Source organism: Cyprinodon tularosa, unplaced genomic scaffold (genome assembly GCF_016077235.1).
Source record: "Cyprinodon tularosa strain WSP-4 unplaced genomic scaffold, ASM1607723v1 ctg433, whole genome shotgun sequence".
In the NCBI taxonomy this organism is placed as follows: Eukaryota; Metazoa; Chordata; class Actinopteri; order Cyprinodontiformes; family Cyprinodontidae; genus Cyprinodon; species Cyprinodon tularosa.
The window spans coordinates 407,657-428,295 of record NW_024039156.1 but is presented as its reverse complement, the minus strand read 5'-3'; the positions used below and the strand labels follow the sequence as shown (position 1 = coordinate 428,295).

General features: G+C 39.5%; 1 protein-coding gene across 4 annotated transcripts; it reads left to right on the top strand.

Annotated features, from left to right (window-relative positions):
* Nucleotides 1-270: 270 nt before the first annotated feature.
* Nucleotides 271-15,684, top strand: usp42 (ubiquitin specific peptidase 42). 4 transcript variants are annotated; one of them, XM_038299690.1, is made up of 19 exons: nucleotides 271-419; nucleotides 1,739-1,833; nucleotides 2,714-2,960; nucleotides 3,534-3,740; nucleotides 3,898-4,008; nucleotides 4,231-4,330; nucleotides 6,877-6,944; nucleotides 7,029-7,099; nucleotides 7,210-7,292; nucleotides 7,390-7,501; nucleotides 8,539-8,679; nucleotides 8,909-9,009; nucleotides 9,245-9,410; nucleotides 9,485-10,129; nucleotides 10,221-10,297; nucleotides 11,751-12,821; nucleotides 13,879-14,174; nucleotides 14,254-14,313; nucleotides 14,392-15,684. In XM_038299690.1, exons 3-18 carry the CDS (start codon nucleotides 2,723-2,725, stop codon nucleotides 14,304-14,306), a joined length of 3,540 nt encoding a protein of 1,179 aa, XP_038155618.1. In that variant the 5' UTR covers nucleotides 271-419; nucleotides 1,739-1,833; nucleotides 2,714-2,722; the 3' UTR covers nucleotides 14,307-14,313; nucleotides 14,392-15,684. The 4 variants fall into 4 exon arrangements, with proteins under 4 accessions (XP_038155618.1, XP_038155614.1, XP_038155615.1 ...); XM_038299686.1 differs by having other exon boundaries at nucleotides 11,748-12,821; XM_038299687.1 differs by lacking the exon at nucleotides 1,739-1,833 and having other exon boundaries at nucleotides 274-419; nucleotides 11,748-12,821.
* Nucleotides 15,685-20,639: the final 4,955 nt, after the last annotated feature.

Here is a 20,639-nt window from a genome sequence, read left to right as displayed (position 1 = left end):
AAAAAGTACTTTAAATCGTATTTTCCAAACATTAATGTATTTTGATTCTCTCTTGGCTATTGTCTCTTGTGGCAAACCTCAATATTTTACATCTCAAAAGGCTTAATTTAATGGGATCTTATTTTAAGATATTTTCTTTGTAGTTAAGTTGAAATGTCAGTGTTTATAGTGCAACATGACTTGTGTCACTGTGGCGCACAAAGCACAATAAGGTCAGAGTTAAGAACATGCGTCGGATATTTCCGAAACACGTTCCTCACGGATCTGTGTCGGATGGACCTATCAGAGGCGCCGTTTCATGGCAGGTACCCGGATGTAGCCGTGGGGCAATTAGCTACGTCATTGTTCACCGGCGGACACCCGTTGGAAATAAGAAATGGATTTAAAACGGCTATTAAGATGTTCATAACAGACTCCAGGTGAGTGTTGATTTGCTTTAACGATCTAACGTTAGAAGTGGTGACGCGCTGGGGGGCAGCAGTTGGCCCGAACCGCTGGGATTCGCTGTAGTAGCGCTGTACCGGTTCTGTCATGTCGGAGAGCAACGCAGTAAGCACGCACAGGCGCCGGTGTGCTGCCCAGCCCTTTATTATCCTGAGGGACAAATCTTTTATAAAACCCGTAGAGTTGAAAGGCAGTATAAATAAAAATGATCTCCATTGCCTTCCCGCTAAAACCCCAGTTCATAGCTACAGGGCTCTTCTCGGCGTTAGCCAGCACCAACTGACTGCTAGCTAGCCAACCCGTTAGCCGCATTAGCAGGAATTGTGTCGTTTCTATTGGTTCCATTCTTCGTCTCCTTAACGACAATCGTCTTGGTAACCCGCCAGTCGTTTCCAATGTTCGTCAAATTGTATTTGTTTTATCTGGGCTTCGCTTCTCGCATAGAGTCGGTCTTACTGCGTGTTCTCTTTCGGTTCTAAAGGCGCTGCGTGTTAAAGGCCTCGCTACTGTCTGTTAGCCGATGTAAGTCAGTCTGTCTGCGGGAGCAGGTGGGATGGAACAGCTGCAGCTAACAAGGAAATGTCTGGCTTGTGTAACTTGTAGTAAGGCAGCTAGCTATGCGCCACTAACAGGAGCAATATAGTTCAAACTCAGTCATTTTCAAAGCAAATAATGATTCTAATATTCTCTATTTCATCCTTGAGACATGTATCTGGAAAATACCCTCAGTGGAATTTAAATACAACCACCTGACTTTTTTTTTCTTCGATGTTGTGAAATATTAGGATGTAATAAAACTGTTGTAAATGGGGAAGAAAATAGCAAGCAGCGTTAAGACTGCAAACTACTTGGCTCTACTGTGATTTTAAGTAAATTGTTCTCATTTTTATTGCATTTTCTACACAAGTCATAGTAACCTTCAGTGACTAATAATGAGAAAAACATTTGCATTGTCAAAAAAAGCTTATTGAACATCCTCAATGTTTATTAATGGTTTTCCCTTACCCATTTTATTGTTGTAGAGCTAGCAGGTTTGACAATGGATACAATCTTTACACTTTTTATTATACTTAGACCAGAAAAACACCTCTGAGAAGGTACTTTAACTTCATCCAGTCCCCCCAAGCAGACTTCTTCAAAAACTGAGCAACTCACTGTCCTTCTGGAGTATTCTGGAAGGAATTATAATGCAATCAAAATGTAACTCCTTTAGTTTCAAACAAAACAAAAAATGCTGTGGAAATGTGTTAAATTATCTTTACCATTAATTTGTTGCTTTGATTTTCCCATGTAGAAATGGGAAAACCCTTTATTGTTCCACAGTGTGGAAATTCAAGTGTACCAGCTGCAAAGTAAGAGCCAAATGGAAGCATGCAGATTCCCATAAAGGTACACAATATTCAAGCCAGTAATATACTGAACACTAAAAGGAAATTTAGGATATAGGAAATACTGTGAAATTATTATTAATGGAATGCTAGTATTTAAAAAAAAATGTAATGTCATTTTGAAAATGTACAAAAGATGAAATATCTGAGAAGAGCAACTCAATCAGCTTAGGTGTGAACCTGACTTGATTGGGAGATGAAATACTAGAAAATTATTAATCGCATCAATTTATTTTTATTAAATGCATCAAAACTTGAGAACTCGCATTTTAATTGATGCTTTTTGTTTTTCCTGCGTGTGTGCCCAGAGAAATCTGATCATGCTAGCTATTTCTCTGGTATCTCATTAATATTTTAAGAACCATTTGAGAGACAAACACTGAACTTCTGAGGATGTTTTGATGCAAGTAACTGGTAAATGACTAATCCTTCAAACCACTGAATGCAAGGATAGCTGCCCACAGATCTTCCAAAGTCATCTTGAATACAGTCCCACTACAGCGGTGCATTTTCAGTCTCATCCTCTAGCTCTAAATAAAAATAAGTAGCCTTCAAAGTGCCTCTACCTTATTTCTGACATCATCTCTTCCCCCCTTTTGTCATTAAGAAACAAAACATGTTTATCCTTAGGCTCTAAGATTACACATGTACTGCTACTGTATTATATGAAAAAAAGGGTTCCATCAACTTTTTAAGTTTTGATATGTTATTCTTATTATATTACTGTTTTCATTTAGCATTTTTGTATTTTTTTTTCTCCATTGATATGTTTATCCGTGTTTCATTGTTTTTAAGAACTGTAATCTAACTAAAAATCATTGCGTATTTTCTCCCTTTCTGCCTCATATAATTTTGTGTAGTTTTGTGTTTCTCTATTGCAGCTATGAACAATGACCATAGTTGACAGATTGTCAGAAAAATCTGACCACGAGTCAGTTGGATTTAACCGATCCTTCACCAGTGGAGAAGTGGGGATGGACGGCAGTTGTTCCAGTAGTTGGGCGGTGGGTCCCAGCATGGCCGGTGACTCTCCGAGGCTCAAGTCTCCAGGAGGCTGCCTGGGTCCGATGCCAGGGGCTGCCGTCTATAACGGCACTCACCCCACTGTGGACTGTCCCAAGGACCAAGGTACAAGGAGAGACCTTTATTTTCTGCTGTTTTATGTGCGGATGAGAGGGGAATAGAAGAAGAATCTAAGAAGGGTTATGTTTCGTCTTTAAAGGCCAGATCTATTGATCTAATTCTACACACATCAGTCAGAGCAGACGCTGGGGTTGTATAGCAGATAATCTAAAACTGCTCAAATATGTTAGCTAATGGTCAGCTTTCCTATTCCTAGTGAAAGTGGGGAAATTGTTATGTTTTTTTTTTTTTTGAACCCACATTAAACAAAGGTAACGTTTTTCTTAGTCTTTTTTCCATTTTTGTTTTTTACTACAAATTGGTTTATATATTAGTGAACTATAATAAAGCTGAACTCAGTTATAGGGAAGTGTTTATCAGCTGTGTTTGCACACGTATGACACAATAGTCTTTGTGCCCGGCTTGTTCTCCTCTTTCATTCATCCAGTTACATAACAAAGCTAGTTTAAAAACAGGAGCACAATCAGTCACTTAAGCCTCTGATGCCATCAGTGGATTGGGATAAAATTAGAAACAAAAGAGACTTCTGTAATTTTAGCTCTTGTTCTGTTTGGCCAGTAATGAGCAGTGAGGATGGCATTGACTCACCCCAGAAGGTCCTGTTTCCTCCGGAGCGGCTCAGCTTAAAGTGGACACAGGTTCACCGCATCGGTGCTGGCCTGCAGAACATGGGGAACACATGCTTCCTCAACTCAGCCCTGCAATGCCTCACTTACACTCCGCCGTTAACCAACTTCATGCTGTCAAGGGAGCACTCCAAAACCTGTAAGTCTGTCCTTTTGGTAATTGTTTACCAAAAAGTATTAGAATATATATTTTTTTCCTTACTAGTCCAGCAGCATTTGTGGAAATTATTTTTTTTTGTTTGTTTGTTGTTGTTGTTGTAATTTTTGCCCATTAATCAGTTTTTCTTCGCCTTTAGGTCATGAGCCTGGGTTCTGTATGATGTGCACAATGCAAAACCATATCATTCAGGTTTTTGCCAACTCTGGGAATGTCATTAAGCCCATCGGTGTCCTCAATGAGCTTAAACGTAAGTTTATGTTTACAATGCCTCCAGGTGAAATCACTCACTGTAAAGATCGGCCTGTAGTGGGCGCTGTTGGGCCTTTTTGTTTATGGAGGGAACATTTTCTGACCACATTTAGTATTTGCACTTGGAACTTTACTCTTATGCTTTTTAAGTGCTATATTTAACCACACCCAAACACTCTCTTTTGGTTTGATGATTTTAAATATTTTTTTTTTTACCCAGGAATAGCAAAGCACTTCCGCTATGGAAGCCAGGAGGATGCACATGAGTTCCTGCGGTACACGGTGGACGCTATGCAAAAGTCCTGCTTACCTGGAACTAAGTGAGTGTGGTCATGCTTTCATTTGGCTAACCACAGTAATTATGTTATTTATAGTTCATTTTAATACATGACTTCAATAAATTATGTGTCTAGGCAAAGACACCTTTAATAAACTTCCTTTATTATCAAGTACAACATCTTTGAAAATGTTTAATTAAAGTTTTCATGAAGGGGCTCTTAGTTGAGACAGGTCCTGGTGAAGATTTCATCAAATTAAAGCTGCTTCTTTTTTAATTTAACATCTAAATTAATTCACTTAAGGTGTCTCCTTAAACAACACTTTATGCTGGATCATTTTTTATTTCCTCAATCAATAAACCATTAGTATCATTTCAACATGTTAGAAGTCCTTGGATTTTACTGAATCTAATGGTGTTTCTGATTTTAAGTTTTTACGATCCATTCAGATTTTTTACATAAAATCTTATTTATATTAAGATCTAGTTTGGTCATTCAGATTACACACAGTTCTATGTTGTGTTTTTGATTTGGTTCTTAGTTTACAAAATATTAGTCTTTCATTTACCTAAAACAAAAAGGATTTAAAAATTACACAATATGGCAACCTCCTATGCAAACCTCACTTAATAAATCTGGGATTTTATTTAGCGCTGCAACTAACTCTTATTTTGTAAATTGATTAATCTGTCAATCGTTTTTTTCGATTAATCAATTAATAATCGGATAGAAGAGGTTCCTTAAAGAAAATTCTGTTATGAAAGTAAACCAGGTGAAGCTAAAAACGTTTCTACTAGGGCTGCAACTAACGATTATTTTAAAAATCGATGAATCGGACGATTATTTTTTCGATTAATCGATGAATCGGACAAAAAATATTTTTTATATTAACCTCTTTATTCCAAAATAAACATTATAGACAGAACAAACAAGCACACAAGTACAGGTTGCTCATTAACTGTACTGGTGCAATATGAAAAATAAATGTTTGTGTTAAAACTACGCAAACTTACATGAGAAATGTAGCTGTACAAATATAGGGTACTTTGTTTCATAAAGCGCAAAAAAATACATTTTTGTTTTTAAAAGCCCCTAAGGGGTTCAAACAATAGGCCCCCCCATTTCAACAAATGAGTTTATTTAGACTAGAAGAGTTCTGCCTTTTAAGACAGGAAAGTATAGCAGTTAAAGTTGCTACTTGAGAAAATACTGAACCATAGAGATAAAAATAGCCCTGTGATTCAAATTATAAATTGTATTTGGAATAAAAATGAGAGAACTAGGGGTGCTAAAAAACACATCCTCCAAAGACAGATATTTACATGGGAATGTGGCAAATATAATTAATTGACATATTACTGATCTTGCTGGATTTTATTCTGCTTTACTTCCATAAATTGCAGGATCATCTTTACTTTATCTTTGCCAGAAGATTTAAACTTTAAAAGTCTTGCCCTCATAATTTGCAAGTTAATTTATTTATAAAGTAAATATAAACGCTGCTTAAGCTAATTCAAATGAAATTAAAAGTAAAATAAGTAGCCAACCTTATCACTGTCTGTAACCTACTAACACGGTAAGGAAAGCATCAGATGAGCTACCTGAGAAACTAACGTTACGTTTCCCCACTTTAAAACCAAACAAACATGGTGGTTCCGTGCCATGTTAATTTCTTTTGAAAAAAGTTGCATGTTATCACTTTTTTCGCTTTACAAAGCGCAGGCTATTTTAATTATTGTGATCAATTTGCGCCATCAATCCCGGCGCATGCGCGCTTCATTTGCAGTCTGGACGCTGAGGCTGACTGCAGAGCTGAGAGGGACTCCTGCGGGAAAACGCGGTTGGGGTGGGGGAGGCGCCCCACGGCAGAGTAGGAACGATGCATGCTTTCACGTAAGAGTCTCCAAAAGCCGCCAGTGACACCGAAAAAAGTCGCCAGATTTGTCGCTAGTCGCTTTTTTGAAAAATAGTCGCTGGAGAGGTCTGAAAAGTCGCGGAGTTGGCAACACTGCACCTGCGGCGCTGACTCGCTCTGCCGTATTTTTTTTTCTTCCTCTTTCAGTCAAGAGGCAGTGATGACGGCGCGGCAGATGACACAATAATCGCGCGACACAACTAATCGATGATGAAATTCGTTGCCAACGCTTTTAAAAGTCGATTTTTATCGATTTTATCGATTCGTTGTTGCAGCCCTAGTTTCTACTTGAGGAGTTCTGGATTGAGCACAATGACAGATGAAAAGTTTTTTTTTTTATCTTAAATGCAAAATGTTTCCATATTTATTTTAACAATTTCGGTATGTTTTGCTGCTAAAGATGGGTCACTCTGAAAGCTAAAGAAAAACACTTTAGAGTCTCTACACTCCAGTTAACAATTAATCAATTAGTAAAACAGTTGATTATATAATTAATTGATTAATCTGATTAATCTGATTATTTGTTTAAACCCTAGGTTTTAATTAAATCTACAGTGTCTGTTGTCCGTCAGCAGTTTATTCATACAGAATTGGGCCAGTAAACCTATAAGTACATGAAGCTCCCCTTCATATTTATTGACTGAAACATTGAGTAACATTTTGTCTGTGACAGATTGGACCGGCAAACGCAGGCCACCACTTTCATCCATCAAGTATTTGGAGGGTACCTCAGGTCCAGAGGTAAATATTGCTGCTGTTTGGTTTCTTTTCAAGTAGTTTTATTTCAGTTTCACATTCTTCTTTTTTTTTTTTTTTGTCTTTCAGTAAAATGTCTGAACTGCAAATCAGTTTCTGATACATTCGATCCTTTTCTGGATGTCACTTTGGAGATTAAGGTAATCGGGACTAAATTCATTGTCCAACACAAATGTTTTATAAATTATCATCTTATGTTAAGGCAGAACCAGAGAATGTATTTTTTATTTTTTTTGTTCTTTTTATTTAGACGGCACCGAGTGTCTCCAAAGCTCTGGAGCAGTTTGTCAAACCAGAACAGCTAGATGGTGAAAATGCCTACAAGTGCACAAAGTAAATATTAAAGACAACAAGCACAGTCCTGTGTTTTGTTTATATCCTTCTCTTTCTTTATGAAACTGAAAAAAATATATATTTTTTTTTTCCCCAGGTGCAAAAAAATGGTTACAGCCTCGAAGAGATTCACAATCCACCGCAGCCCCAATGTGCTCACCCTTTCACTAAAACGATTCGCAAACTTCACTGGAGGAAAAATCACAAAGGTAGAAAAAAAACATTGATTTTTTTTTTTTTATTGCGTTCAGCAGCAATATGCATAATTTCCTTTCATGATGTCCCAGATTATCCTAAGTACTGGTAACATCACACTGTTTGTGTAAAGCCGCGCTTATACTGCAGTTTTTTTTAATTTTTGCCCTATTCAGGGCGACTTTCCAGACGAGCGAGAATTTTCTGATCGGCCCGACTTTCAGCCTGAGCGTGCGTCATGTAGTGTCCAGGGGGTAACGAGTGGCGATAAGCCTCTCGTGACCACCTCCCGGTCAGGAATTGTGAGGTTGTTTTATTTTCAGTCGACCATCCTCGGCAAATCCCTCAGTGGGCAAACAAGGATTCTTCTTTTTTTTCTTCCTTTTAGATGAAAACACAGAATCATGGCGGGGGTGCAATGAGTGAAATGGAGTTCTTTATGTAAAATTCACAGACTGTAGCACCCACGTTTGCTCAGCCATGTCTTCGTCCAAATACGTCGTCTGTACTTTTCTTCTTGGGTTTTTCAGCAAACACAATTTCACAAATAGCCAAGGCAGCGCATTTCACACTAGTTAGCTTCATATTGGTATACTAGTTTGGCTTCCGGATAGACGAGTCAAAGTAGCACCATCTCACTGCGGAGCTGAGTTCCACATGGTTTTTAGACGTACAGTGTGAGGAGGTAGATCGCATCAGAGCGTTAGGCGGCACAGTGTGAGAACATACATTGTGAGCTGTAGCTGCGTGCAACAACTGAAAGAATCGCACACTGTATGATCGGCTTAAAGGGTCAACTTTTTCACCTTCCACTACTGTAATCCGTTCATCTAATGTCCTCATGAACGAACATTTAGTAGAACTGAGCTCATGTGAACCTCCCAGTTCGCATGGGGTCTGGTGAACTGTAAAGTGCTTTGAGATATGTGTTGTGAATTGGCGCTGTATAAATAAACAGACTTTAATTTAATTGAGGTTATAGTAAACATCCTATTTTTCTCTTCCTTTCTTCCAGCCTTTTTCTGAATTGATCCTTTCTTTGTGTGTTCAGGATGTTAAATATCCGGAATACCTGGACCTGCGGCCCTTCATGTCTCAGTCCCAAGGAGAGCCTCAGATCTACGGCCTGTACGCTGTGCTGGTCCACTCTGGCTTCAGCTGCCATGCTGGACATTACTTCTGCTACATTAAGGTGAACGCTAAAAGTCACCATGAAAATTCATCTGGTTTAGACTTTGACAAACTGGCGTGCCTCCTCTTGTTTATTTCAAATAAGAATAGTTAAAGCTAACGGATACTGAAGGTATATCAGAATAGTAATGCATTGTGTTAGGGATCAGCCTTGCTTTGGCTTTGCTTCATGTGTTCATACTTTTCTATCTTAGAACAGAACCAAAGCTGACATCTCTGTATTCTCACAGGCTAGCAATGGTCAGTGGTACCACATGAACGACTCCTCTGTGTCTATGAGTGACGTCCGCTCTGTCCTCAACCAACAGGCCTATGTGCTTTTCTACATTAAGTAAGTAAACCATGACTCAGCTTGGTATAAATACAAAAAGCTAGAAAGTGTGCAGTGAGGACTGCAGCACAGCAGAGAGAAGTGGCTGTGAAGTGTGGTAGTTCAGATTCTTAGATTCAAGTCTTGTTTTCTCAGAACTTCTGACTGAGACTTTAATGATCCGATGGGAAATTCAAAGTCGTTGAAAATTGTTGGACTGTTTATGCATTTTTAATAGTTTTTTTTTTCCTGATAGATCATGTGATGCGAAGAAGTCTGGGGACTACAGCAATCTGAGCCATAACCCAGGTATCCCTGGTCAGTCGTCTCCCCGGCCGGTGGTAACGCAGCGCATCCACACCGCCATCCCCCACAGCAACACAGGCTTCATAGGTCCCCAGCTCCCACCACACATGACCAAGGTAATGCCAAGAAGCTCACTGCAATGTTTGACATTCCTTATTAAGGATTCAAAGAGTTCTGTTTTCTTTTTCAGACTCCTCTCCATGTTAATGGGAATGGATCTCTGAGGGACTATCCCAGCAACTCTAAGGCCAGCAGCAGTGCAGTTGGAAAACCTAACCACGGAGGAGCTTCTTCCTCAGCCTCCCACTCAATCAGCCGACCCACGTCGATTCCAGACCAAGAGAAGCGTCAGAAACTTTCGTTCTTTATCGGACAAGGCAAACAGAACCGCCCATCTTCCTCCTCCTCCTACAGCCACCCATCCTCAGCAAGCGGCTCCTCCTCCAGCTCTTTATCTGCCTCTCAGTCTACCTCAGACGTTCGCTTTGTTCCACGTCAGCTAAACCATGTTAACGGCACGTCTTGCAGTAACGGGGATCAACCTGCCGGTGGAAGTGGGTCCTCTTTCTTGGTGCCGTACAGTCAGGAGTCTTCGGAAGAGTCGGACCAGGAGAGCTGTAGCACTCAGGATATGGGCTGCACGTCCAAGCTTCAGGCTAAGGGCAGTAATGCCACAGGAGAAGTCTTCGCCCCCTCTTCTAAAAACATTAACGGTGAAATAAATCTGCATCATAACAGTAGTGAATTGAATGGATCAGCCTCTGAATTAACTAAAAAAAACCAAAATGGACAATTTAATGGACACCACAGAGTAAATGGACAAACCCCTGATAAGGTAAACTATCTATTCATCATAGTTAAAACCTGCAAATGATCTGTTGCTAGTGTAGCTGATGTCAGTCATAGCGTCCTCTGGTTCTCCACAGGTATCCACCCATAATCACACCAGTTCCTCTGTGAATGCTGTTGCCAATGGACTTGGCAGTGACCATAAGGAAGCAAAGTAAGATTAATGTGTCTGGTTGGTTGGAAAACAGCTCTGTGTCCTTCAACATGAAGGGATTCTTTTTCACTGTGGTCAAAGTTTTAAGAATTAACCATACAGCTCCCGCTCACGTACGTCATGCGTAGTACTCGTCTGTTATGCTAATCATTGAGAGCTGTTCCACATCCTCCACTACTCCTCCGCACGTCACCGTCCACGTACGTCTTCTCCGTCCGATACCGTCTAAATACGGAGCAGAGCTATTTTTAGCTCAGTCAAGATCTGCAATTGCAATCGCACCAAATAGAAAAAAGAACATAGAGAAGATCCGGTTTGTCAAATTAAAATATTGTAACTACAAATTATAGCATAATTCATATAAATTCCCAAATACTAAGGCTGTTTAATGAAATGATTTGATGCAAACTATTGGTACTTAAACATACCAGGAATCAGACTTCTCATCTTTATCAAAATATTTAATTTATACATAGAGGCTTAAACATTTGATCAAATCAGTTTTTTATGCAGCTGTAGAGCCTCTAATACTTTTTGAGCACTTGTCAACGTTTGTCACTGTAAAGGTGGACCCGACAGGAGAAGGTAAACTACCTGTGATTGGCTACTTGTTCAGGTCGTACTACTTCCTTCCGAAGACAAGAGTTTAAAGTTGGTTAAATGAAGACAGCGTTAAATCGCTTAGTCCAACACAGTAATGAATGTGTTCTGACAGAAAAACACCCCTATGTAGCCTGAGAGGGTTGGATCTGTTGCTGATGGGGATTCCCATCGACAGCGCACCGCCTTTATGTGGAAGATCTGAGTGACTCTGCAACAAAATATTTTAACGCAGCATCGTAATCTGGATAACCGACTGCACAGACGATGTTTTCAGCTTTACTTTCTTGCTTATAATATATTAAAATGACTTTTTCTCAGCGTATCCCAGCAAATATAGCAAAGCCGCTCTTTGCCATTTAACACAGGAGCAGCAGACCCATCTGGAAACACTTTACTGGACGCACTTCAGGAGCGCAAAGAATGCTCTTAACGTGTGCCTGACCTTAATCTATGCAAGCTTTAAAAATGAAGAAGCAGAAGCTTTTTCCAGTGTGAACGTAGCATAAGTCAGAAATGCTATTCACAGGAAAAGATAATATTTTATCTTAAAAGCAAAACTTATATATTTTTTGTGCTTTTAGTTGTTCTTTCAGACAATGAGATGTTTTAGAGCCTCTATTCTGCAGATTACAATTATTGGATTACTAAAATAGATTCTGTATTCAATTAATTACAGTTAATCTATTTAATTATCTTAGCCCTGATTAATGGTCTGACAAATGATCTTAAAATGCATAACAAATATATTACTGCCTGTAACTTTCCAAACTTTTCTTGTATTGGCTGATGCGTTTTTTCCTAAAGAATAAAGCCTTACTGACTCTGCTCTGTTTGCTAATGTTTCCAGCAGAGACTCCGCCTCATCCCAGGCTGCTTCAGAGAACATTCATCCTGCCGCTAAAGAAAGCCAACCTCTCCCTGCTGCTGATGAAAGGGTTAAAGTGCTGCCCGAACCCCTTCCTCACCAAACACCATCCTCTGCTGTCAGCGCTTCACCTTCAGCCACTTTATCCAAGACCCAGTCTGTTGCATCTAGAGACTCGGCTAGTTCTGGGTGTCCCGTGAACTTCTCAAACGTATCCTCAGAACCAGCCCGCTGTGAAAGGGGTAACGGGGTTTCAGCAGCTGCTGAGAATTTTAGCAAGAATGAGGACGTTAAGGATTCCCCACAGAACAATGGTCCATCAGCCAGGACTGAAACTAACATGGAGGAAAAGGGACAGTGCCAGTCCAAGTCAGGTTCTAGAGGCATTGAAAGACAGACCTCCCATGACAGGGAGAGACTTTACTCTGAGCACAGCAGAGACAGAGAGAAACACTACAGGGACAGAAGTCTGCCACGGGAAAGTCACAGCGACCGCCTTCGCTACAGACGAGATTACCGAGATCACCATCGCTCATATAGGGACCGGTATCCTCCTCCTGAATGCAGCTACAGGGACTGGGACTACGACCGGCGCAAGGACCGAGCTGGCTGGCCCTCCTGGGAGCCTGATCGTGAGCGACGCTCTTACCATTACAGCCATTACCATCACAGGTTTGATTTGAGCCACGAGAGGAGAGGACACCCCCGTCTTCAAGAGCCTCACGGTCGCTGCAGGTGGCAACAGGACGGTCGGGAGTCCTGGCCAATGAAGGACAAAAGGAATGGGTGGGACAGGGACAGTTACTATTCAAAGGAAAGGAGTCCCTCTCCTGGTGGTACCGGCCTAGAATCAAACAAGTCCAAGGTCTCCCCCCATCGGAATCATCTCTCTAATGCTTCTTCAACTCATAAGAGGGATGATCAAAGTGATAAGAAGACAGCTGCTTATCTGAGAAAGGACAGAGAGGACAGCTCAGAGGTACATCGCTCGAAAAAGCATAAAAAGAGCAAGAAGAAGAAGAAGTCGAAGGATAAAGACCGGCACCACGAAAGCAGGTAGGCCCCAATTACAAGTCCCAGGTGTTTTTGTTCACTTTGAATAGTGCTGATTCCAATCTTTAGCTGAAATCTAAAGGTTCACTTCATTCTGGGACTTCTTCAGAGTTTCTGGGGTTCTTTAAGAGGTCATTTAAATATCTAGTTCAAGCTTAATGGTACGTTCAGACCGCACACAGCAGAAGCAGCAAAAACGCATTTCATTTCTGATGCCTGTACTAGTTTAGTTCTGACCCGCGGCTGAAGCATCTTTGCTGCTCGAGCTGCGCTGTCGAAAAGTGGGTCTGATGCGCGTTGGGCGGAGCTACCCTAGCCTTTCTTTGCCTGGAACAATGGAAGCTGTTATAAGTGGGTAAAAAGTAGTTTAAATATGTTTTTATGTGATAAAGTCCACCTAAGAACTTAATCTTTACATTGAGTTCATCCTGCCTTTAAATATTATTTCTCTGTCTGAGCCGCTCAGACCTCCGTACACCAGCGATGCTCTGTGACTGGAAATCCTGTTTAACGGCAGCCTCTGGCCTGGGCACCTCTTCGCATTGTTCCTCTACTGTTCGCAGTGGCTGGAAGATGTTCGTAATCCAAACTGCAGCACCCAGAATATTCAAATCAATAAATTTTTGCCAGTAGGTTTTGACATTTTGAGTAAATTTAGGCATTGATAAACTGTTTCAGAGGAGTGATCATAGCGCTCTGCATCAGCAGCAATGTGTCTGTCTCCCTGCCAGCTCCCAGATCAGCTTCTCTGATTGGTTGATGTGGCGCGTCCAGCAGCAAAAGTTCAATTTTTCCAACTCCAGCAGCTGCTGCTTCTGAAGCGCATCCTGCTCCTGCTGCTCAAAACTCGCTGCAGGACGTTTTGCTGCACCTTGATGCGTGTCAACCATTGACTTTGCATGTAAACCTGCTGCTTCTGCTGCTTGCGGTGTGAACCTAGCATAAGGGCCATGAATCATGAACAAAATGGTTACCTTTCAGTTCCAGGGACTTGATATTCATATGTTTGAATGTTGGACTGTTATCAATCATGTTTTGTTTTCTGTCACTCTGCTTGAAGCTCTGATCTGGATTCAGACAGAGCAGCTGAAACCAGGAAGAGGAAGAAGAAGAAGAGACGGCACAGGGACAGTGATTCAGATTCAGGGCGAGGCCACACCAACAGGAGCAGCAAAGACGGGGAGAATCGAAAACGGCATCACTCTGACATGAAGGACTCGAGGTACGAAAAAGACTTTTTACCGGAAAAACGTCACCGCAGCGACTTAGCAGTGGGAGGCAGGGACCACCCATCACCATCTCACCATAATCCCTCCTCAAACCATTCAGTGCACCAACATCTTAACGGATACACAGGTACACCTGATTTTTACAGACATTATTTACTTGAATTAAAAGTGGATGATTTAACTTAAAGAGTCTCCTTGTTTCTCAGGAAATGGTCGAACCAATGGTGACTTCAATGGATTTTCAAGTGGCCTCAAGTAGGAAAATTGTGAGTAAAAAACTCCTTTGAGTTACAATTTATACTCAGACATGCATCTAAGATGACCTCTTGTTAATTTCATTACAGAATCCATCTACAATTTTGACAACAGCAATGGAATGATATCACACAACTCTTTGAAGTGGTGCTTCTTCACTGGGAATAAAACCTTTTTCTTTTTTTTACAAGACTAGTGTTTTAAATGTGTAAAAATCCAACATTTTAACAGTGTTCATTTTATTTCTGTTTATTATCATACTGTTGAAAACTAAACCACCTGTTAAACATTCATAAATCAAATATAATATATAGTTATTTGAGTACCAACCAAGCCTGGAGCTTAAACATCCCAATTGCTGCTCAGTGAAACTCAGGACTCAAACACATTTATCACTTATCCACATGCTTCAAGTAATAATGAGACAAAGGGAGAATGTGTCGTCTAAAGAGAAAAAACAGAAGACTGCTTGTCATTATGTTAAGAAGTTTAAGATGTCACCATATCTGCAGAGCTGCAGTGTTTTCAGTTTGAAGCTGTTCTGTGTTGTTGAACTAACAGGAGATATTTATGAGGGCAGCGGTGCGAACATGGGTTTCACTCATACCTCCATGTTAACCCTGGACAGACTTGAGGACATTTTTTTGCTTTTGTTTGGTTTTTGTTTCTTTATTTTCCCCAAACTTTCTCAGTTATCCTCTGATGCCTAAGAATCCCATTTAAACCATTTGATTTCTTTCTCATTTTCATTTCTGTCTCCTGTCTTCTATGGCATTCAGAAAGAAAATGCGTTTTTTGTCACAGTTGTGGACCATTTGTGTTTAGTTATTTTTTTTAATGAAAAATACTGTTCGTCTTCTAGCATCATCAAATATACTGTGAAGTTATGTTTGAACTGTAATATCAGTTATTTTTATACGTAAAAAGCCTGTATCAGGATCCTTATGCTTTGTCTGTAGAAGGATTTGTGTTGGTTTCGGCCATGTTCTCTGGACATAAGTCAGTAGTGGGTATGATGAGACTTTTGGGGGGAGGTTGGGGGGTATTTCTTTGTTTTTCAACTTTAGGAGGACGATCAAACTGCTGTTATACCTTTTTAATTTAGCATGTCTGAATTTATACATTGTATAAGGTAAAAGCCTTAAATACATTTATTGTCAGAAATTGTAATTTCTGTCTTGGAATTTGTTTACAAGCTGTATTGAATGACAAATGTCGATTGATGTTTTGCATTTATTTACCTTTTGTATTATACTGATTGATTGTACGGAAGCCTTTTTGTTTAACAAACACATCGTCTAGTTCAGTTGAAATGTAGATGATAAACCTACCATATATCCAGGGTTCCTTAAATAACAGAAACCGGATGACTTTGCTCAGTATTATGTCTCGAGTAACAAATGTATTCTTAAGCGTTTCCATATATGAAATAACCAAAGACTGGTTATATTCAGTGAGCTTTCCATTGACTTCATATCCACACAAAACCTATAAGCACTAATTGCATGTATTTAAATTCACATTTCACATCAAAGTACTTGTGCGCAATTTCCCCAACTAACCTTTAACCAAGGTAAATTAAACCTCTGCAGCTGCAGTTAGTTCTGGGCTTTTTTTTTATCTGGTCAGTAATAATCTAAGCTCCTCTAGATCCCTTTTAATATGTGCAACTCTTCAATGAGTAATGGCTAAAACAAAGGTAATTTTATGGTACAAAAAAAGTAAGATATTTGCATCCAGAGTGACCAACACACTAAGATAATCCTATATTGGCAGAAACTGATATACCCCCCTACTTTAATGTCCTTAAAATACTTGACTAATTGCGTTTTGGTTGAAGAGCCTTTTTACAGCTCTGATATAAAAGATGAATTTACCTAATTGAAACATGATTCATAAGAGCCTTAACATATTTCAGTTCTGTCTACATCAAAGAGAAAACGGTGATTGTGAAGTTTAAGGATTTGGGTTTTTCCTTAAGGGGCCACACTATTAAAATACAGTTCACATTGCATCCATTCTGTCAGGTCAGGAAATGATGAACTGGATGCTATGAGGAGAGATTTCTGAATATAACTGCTACTGTGAACGGAGAGAGTGTTATGAGTAATTTCTAGGTAACTTCCTGTCATGAATTGGCTTTTTTTCTCCAAATCTATAAGCCTAGATATTGCAGATTACAATAAGAAGGAAATTTAAAAAGACGTTTTACTGAGGGATGAAAAGGAATGACGGGGAGACCATGAAGGTCACAGGTGAAAGCAGCCACTGAAAGAACAGGAAGAAATCAATTTTAAGAAAATTGTTGGCAAGGGTGCAGAAGATGAGATGATTTCAGTCACAGAGGATGATAGGGAGAGTGAATGAGAATTGAAACATTTTTTTAATCCATTTACATATAAGAGAATATTTGTATTTAGATTAAAAGATCCAGCATTTCCACCCTCTTGCAGCAAAGTTTTCCAGAATCATCACTGCCTGCTTCAGATCCAAAGAGGAGCCACCAATCCATCCATCAACTGGGTCAAAAACAAGTCAGCGCCACTGTTTGACCATTTAACTATGTGCTATGGGGCTGTCCTTTGGGAGCCATGTTTCAGTGAGACACTTATGACAGGAAACTGCTACTTCTGACCACAGTGAAGTTCTTTTCCTAGCTGATTGGTTTAGATGTTTTTAATTCCTCCTTTCCCCCCTAACCCCTCAGATTACATCTATTCAATAAAGATGGTGTAAATGATCAAAGTGTAAATGAGGTGATTGTGATTACATTCCTAATTTCATCTTTAATCAGAGATGGCAAAAGTACTCATTTTCCGTACTTGAGTAAAAGTACAGATACTTGTGTTAAAAAATACTCTGGTAAAAGTGGAAGTACTGATTAAACTTCTTTACTCAAGTAAAAGTAACAAAGTACAGGCTTGTAAATTTACTTAAAGTATAAAAGTAAAAGTAGAAACCACTTTTTTCATGCCGTTGCCTACATTTTAAATGGATGTCTGCCAATAGGACTAGATCTCCGTTGTGTTCATTTTCAATCATCTCGTCGTCCATGCTACTATGCTAACGCCACCGCCACCAAGCTGCAATGATTTGCCACCAATGAATACCGCCGAATCTGTCGATTCATCTTGTAGTGGTGCGTCAAATGCAACGTAGATTCCCATCCAATTAGATTGAATTTGGTATTGATGACGTGAAAAATAATAACGGTAACTCCATTGAAATGATTCAAAACTAAAGTAACGAGCCAATTTTTTTAAATGTAAGGAGTAGAAAGTACAGATATTTGTGTAAAAATGTAAGGAGTAGAAGTAAAAAGTCGCCATAAAAATAAGTAGTAAAGTAAAATATCAGAAAAATCTACTTGAGTACAGTAACGAAGTATTTGTACTTCGTTACTTCCCATCTCTGTCTTTAATACAAGTTTTACTTAAATGCAGGGTGTCAGACTGGTCCACAATAACATCCTCCATAAGATGAAACCACAATCTTTTTTTTTTCTTTTCTGGTTGTCATCTTAGCTAGCTGCTATTGTTTATGTTGTAATAATACCAGTTGTTCTAATGTTATAAAGTATGATTGTGAAGCAGCAAACCTTAAAATGTGTGAATCTTAGTTTCCATTTTGACGGGACATGGTGATGGTGTTGAGGTTGTGGTTTATGGTTTAATATTTTCAGAGTTTATAATGTGATTCAACATGTTTTTGTATGAATCCTTGTAGAACCAGCTCACTGGGATCTATATGAGAAATCAAATGAATATAAATGCACTTCTGAACAACTTTAGTCAAGAATATTTTGTTTAGACAAATATAGACTAAATATCATGGTCTTTATAAACCTTTTTAACATATTTAACATGTCTTCCCCCAGGCTGTCTGATGAATATAATGGTAGTTAGATTTCAGGCTTCAAACATAAAGATCTAAGTTTGTAAATTTTTGTGAAGAATCATCAATAAGGAGCACGCAATTATGAAGTCGTCGTTAGACCTATTTAAGGGTGGCTTCAGTCATCCTTTCTTTGGCATTAGCCTCCCTATAATTATTTTGCGATTCAAAAAAAAATATTATTTTTTTTCTGTATTTATTTTTTCCTCATATTTTCCCAAAACAAATGCAGTAAAGCACCAAATAAAAGCCATAAAGAAGACAAGTTAATCTGGACTTAGACAACGCCTTAGCAGGTGCACTGAAAAAATTTCAATATCTTCTAGGGGCTGAGCCACCCTTGTCTCTTAAACCTAGAGACGCCCCTGAGTGGAACAAAATTTCTTTTAAACCTATTTTAAGGCTTTGAGGACCCCGAAGCTTATTGGTGCTCTTGGTTTGGGACTGAAACCCTTTCGGGGAGATTTAAGAGCTGTAAAAGATTTTTTAACCACTTTAACCTGGATGCCTTTGTGCAACACAAGCTCTACAACTTCTATGGATCCAAATATATCAACAAAAAGGACCTATCCCTGCACACCTGTTGGGTAGAATGCATGGCACTACTACAACAGATGCATGTAGAACAGATTTTGCATGTGTACATTTTGTCATCTGGGCCGTGTCAACAAAAAAGTGCTTGAATCAGAGAAAACCAGACTTTACCTCAGTTTTTTTTTAAATTTAAAGAAGAAAAAAACAACGTAAAAGACGTCACCATAAAACTTCAGATTGCTCTAGTGCAAGCCGATGGCACTGACTGGTTAAATCCCAAAATGCTCCCTAACCACTAACGCTCAACTATCAGGTCTCATTGGCAGCTGTGGATGGCGCCTCTATTAAAGGTGGGGGGGTATAAGTGAGAATGGGACAGCCTCTTCCCTCCAACTGAAAAAGAAAGCAATCGTTGCTAAGGCAACACAGTGATGCCCCATGTGCATGGCTGTAGCTCTGTTGCGCAAGGTGACATAAAATATAACATTAGCCCCTTTCTTAAAACAAAAGTATACGGTCAAATAAAACCATTTGGAAGGGGACCTTCTATTTTGGAATGAAGTTTTTCTTATACCTAACTGGTGATTTTTCGTCACTGTGATGAAGATTCAGCAAACTGGTGGAACTTAGATTTTAATGCATGCATTTCCTCCAACCTTTAAGCCACTGTTACACCTGCTGCCAAACTGCAGTGAGACTTGCTATTTAAGGGCTGGACGGTCCACTCTAACTACCCACTATGGGATTTGGTATGGCACTTAAAGGTATAGAGGACTATCTTTTATTTCCAGCTGGATCATCTAATTAAGTGGACCTCCTAATTGTCAATCATTCTGTTGATATGCTTACGTAAGGCCGCCCTACGTGCTCGTCCCGTTAGCTATCTTTTTGTGTGAATGCGCACCTTCAGGCGTATATCTGTGGTGAGCTACGGTTTTACACAGTCATTGAAGCTCACCTTTCTCACCGAGGTACTTTGAAAATGCCAAGGATCGTAAGGGAAAAGTGTCTACGAAGTGTATGAGATGAAAAGAAGCTTGTATGAGTTATGAGAACAGCAACTTTTAAACAGTGTGCATGAGGAGAAATGGACTTGTTCAGGCTGTTGCAGCGTGTACAGGGTTGTGCATGTGCATTTTTTTAAGTAAAAAAATTGACAAAGATCCTCCACAAGACCTTTAACGTGGTGTACCCTGTGCAGGAATGCGCAGATGTGATTAGTGCTTAGGGGCCAGTATGGGATTGGGCCAAAGACTCCTGGGTCTATGTCAAAATGTCTTCAGAAAACTGAGCTGGTTTAGCCCATTTTGTGGCATAACAGTTTTTACTTGACAGTATTTTTAACCTTAAATCAAACAAAATCTGTGGTGTTGGAATCTCGGTTTAAATTGCTGCTCAAACAGTTCTTGATCACAGCATTTATTTCAGTGTCTAATAGTCTGTCACAGCAAGTCAGAAATAACTCTTAAGCATGTTTCCATATTGAAAAATAGGAAATATGTGGGACGAGTCATGGATTAATGTTTACATTATGAGGATCCCATTTCCTGACAAACCCTTCGTAGACGTAAGTGACGCTTTGCTTTGAAGGGTGAAGGAAAGTATGTTCTGTTGGTTTTTAAAATTTTAACTTGAGGTGGGAAAAGGTTTGTCTTGTGTGAAAATGTGTTCATACACATGTAACATGTGTCTGAGGAATTCTTAATCTCTTAAAGGTTTAAGGAAATACCTACAGAGTTCCGGAAAAAGTCAGCCTGCTGATCAGGAAGTTGTGTGCCTGGAATTTTTACAATAATAAAAACTTTAGGTAAAATGACTTCTGTGTTCAATGCATGCTAAAAATTTTTTACTTTTACGAATTTACTTTTAAATTAGCTGTGTTGGGCAAAGAGAGTCCATAAGCCAGTTA

What these genes read in the sequence shown, in the direction of transcription:
- usp42 (XM_038299686.1), top strand. Translation starts at nt 2,723, where the DNA reads ATGACCATAGTTGACAGATTGTCAGAAAAATCTGACCACGAGTCAGTT. An exon ending in ATGTCACTTTGGAGATTAAG is followed by an intron (nt 7,100 to 7,209) that starts GTAATCGGGACT and finishes CTTTTTATTTAG; the next exon opens with ACGGCACCGAGTGTCTCCAA. An exon ending in ATGGACAAACCCCTGATAAG is followed by an intron (nt 10,130 to 10,220) that starts GTAAACTATCTA and finishes GGTTCTCCACAG; the next exon opens with GTATCCACCCATAATCACAC.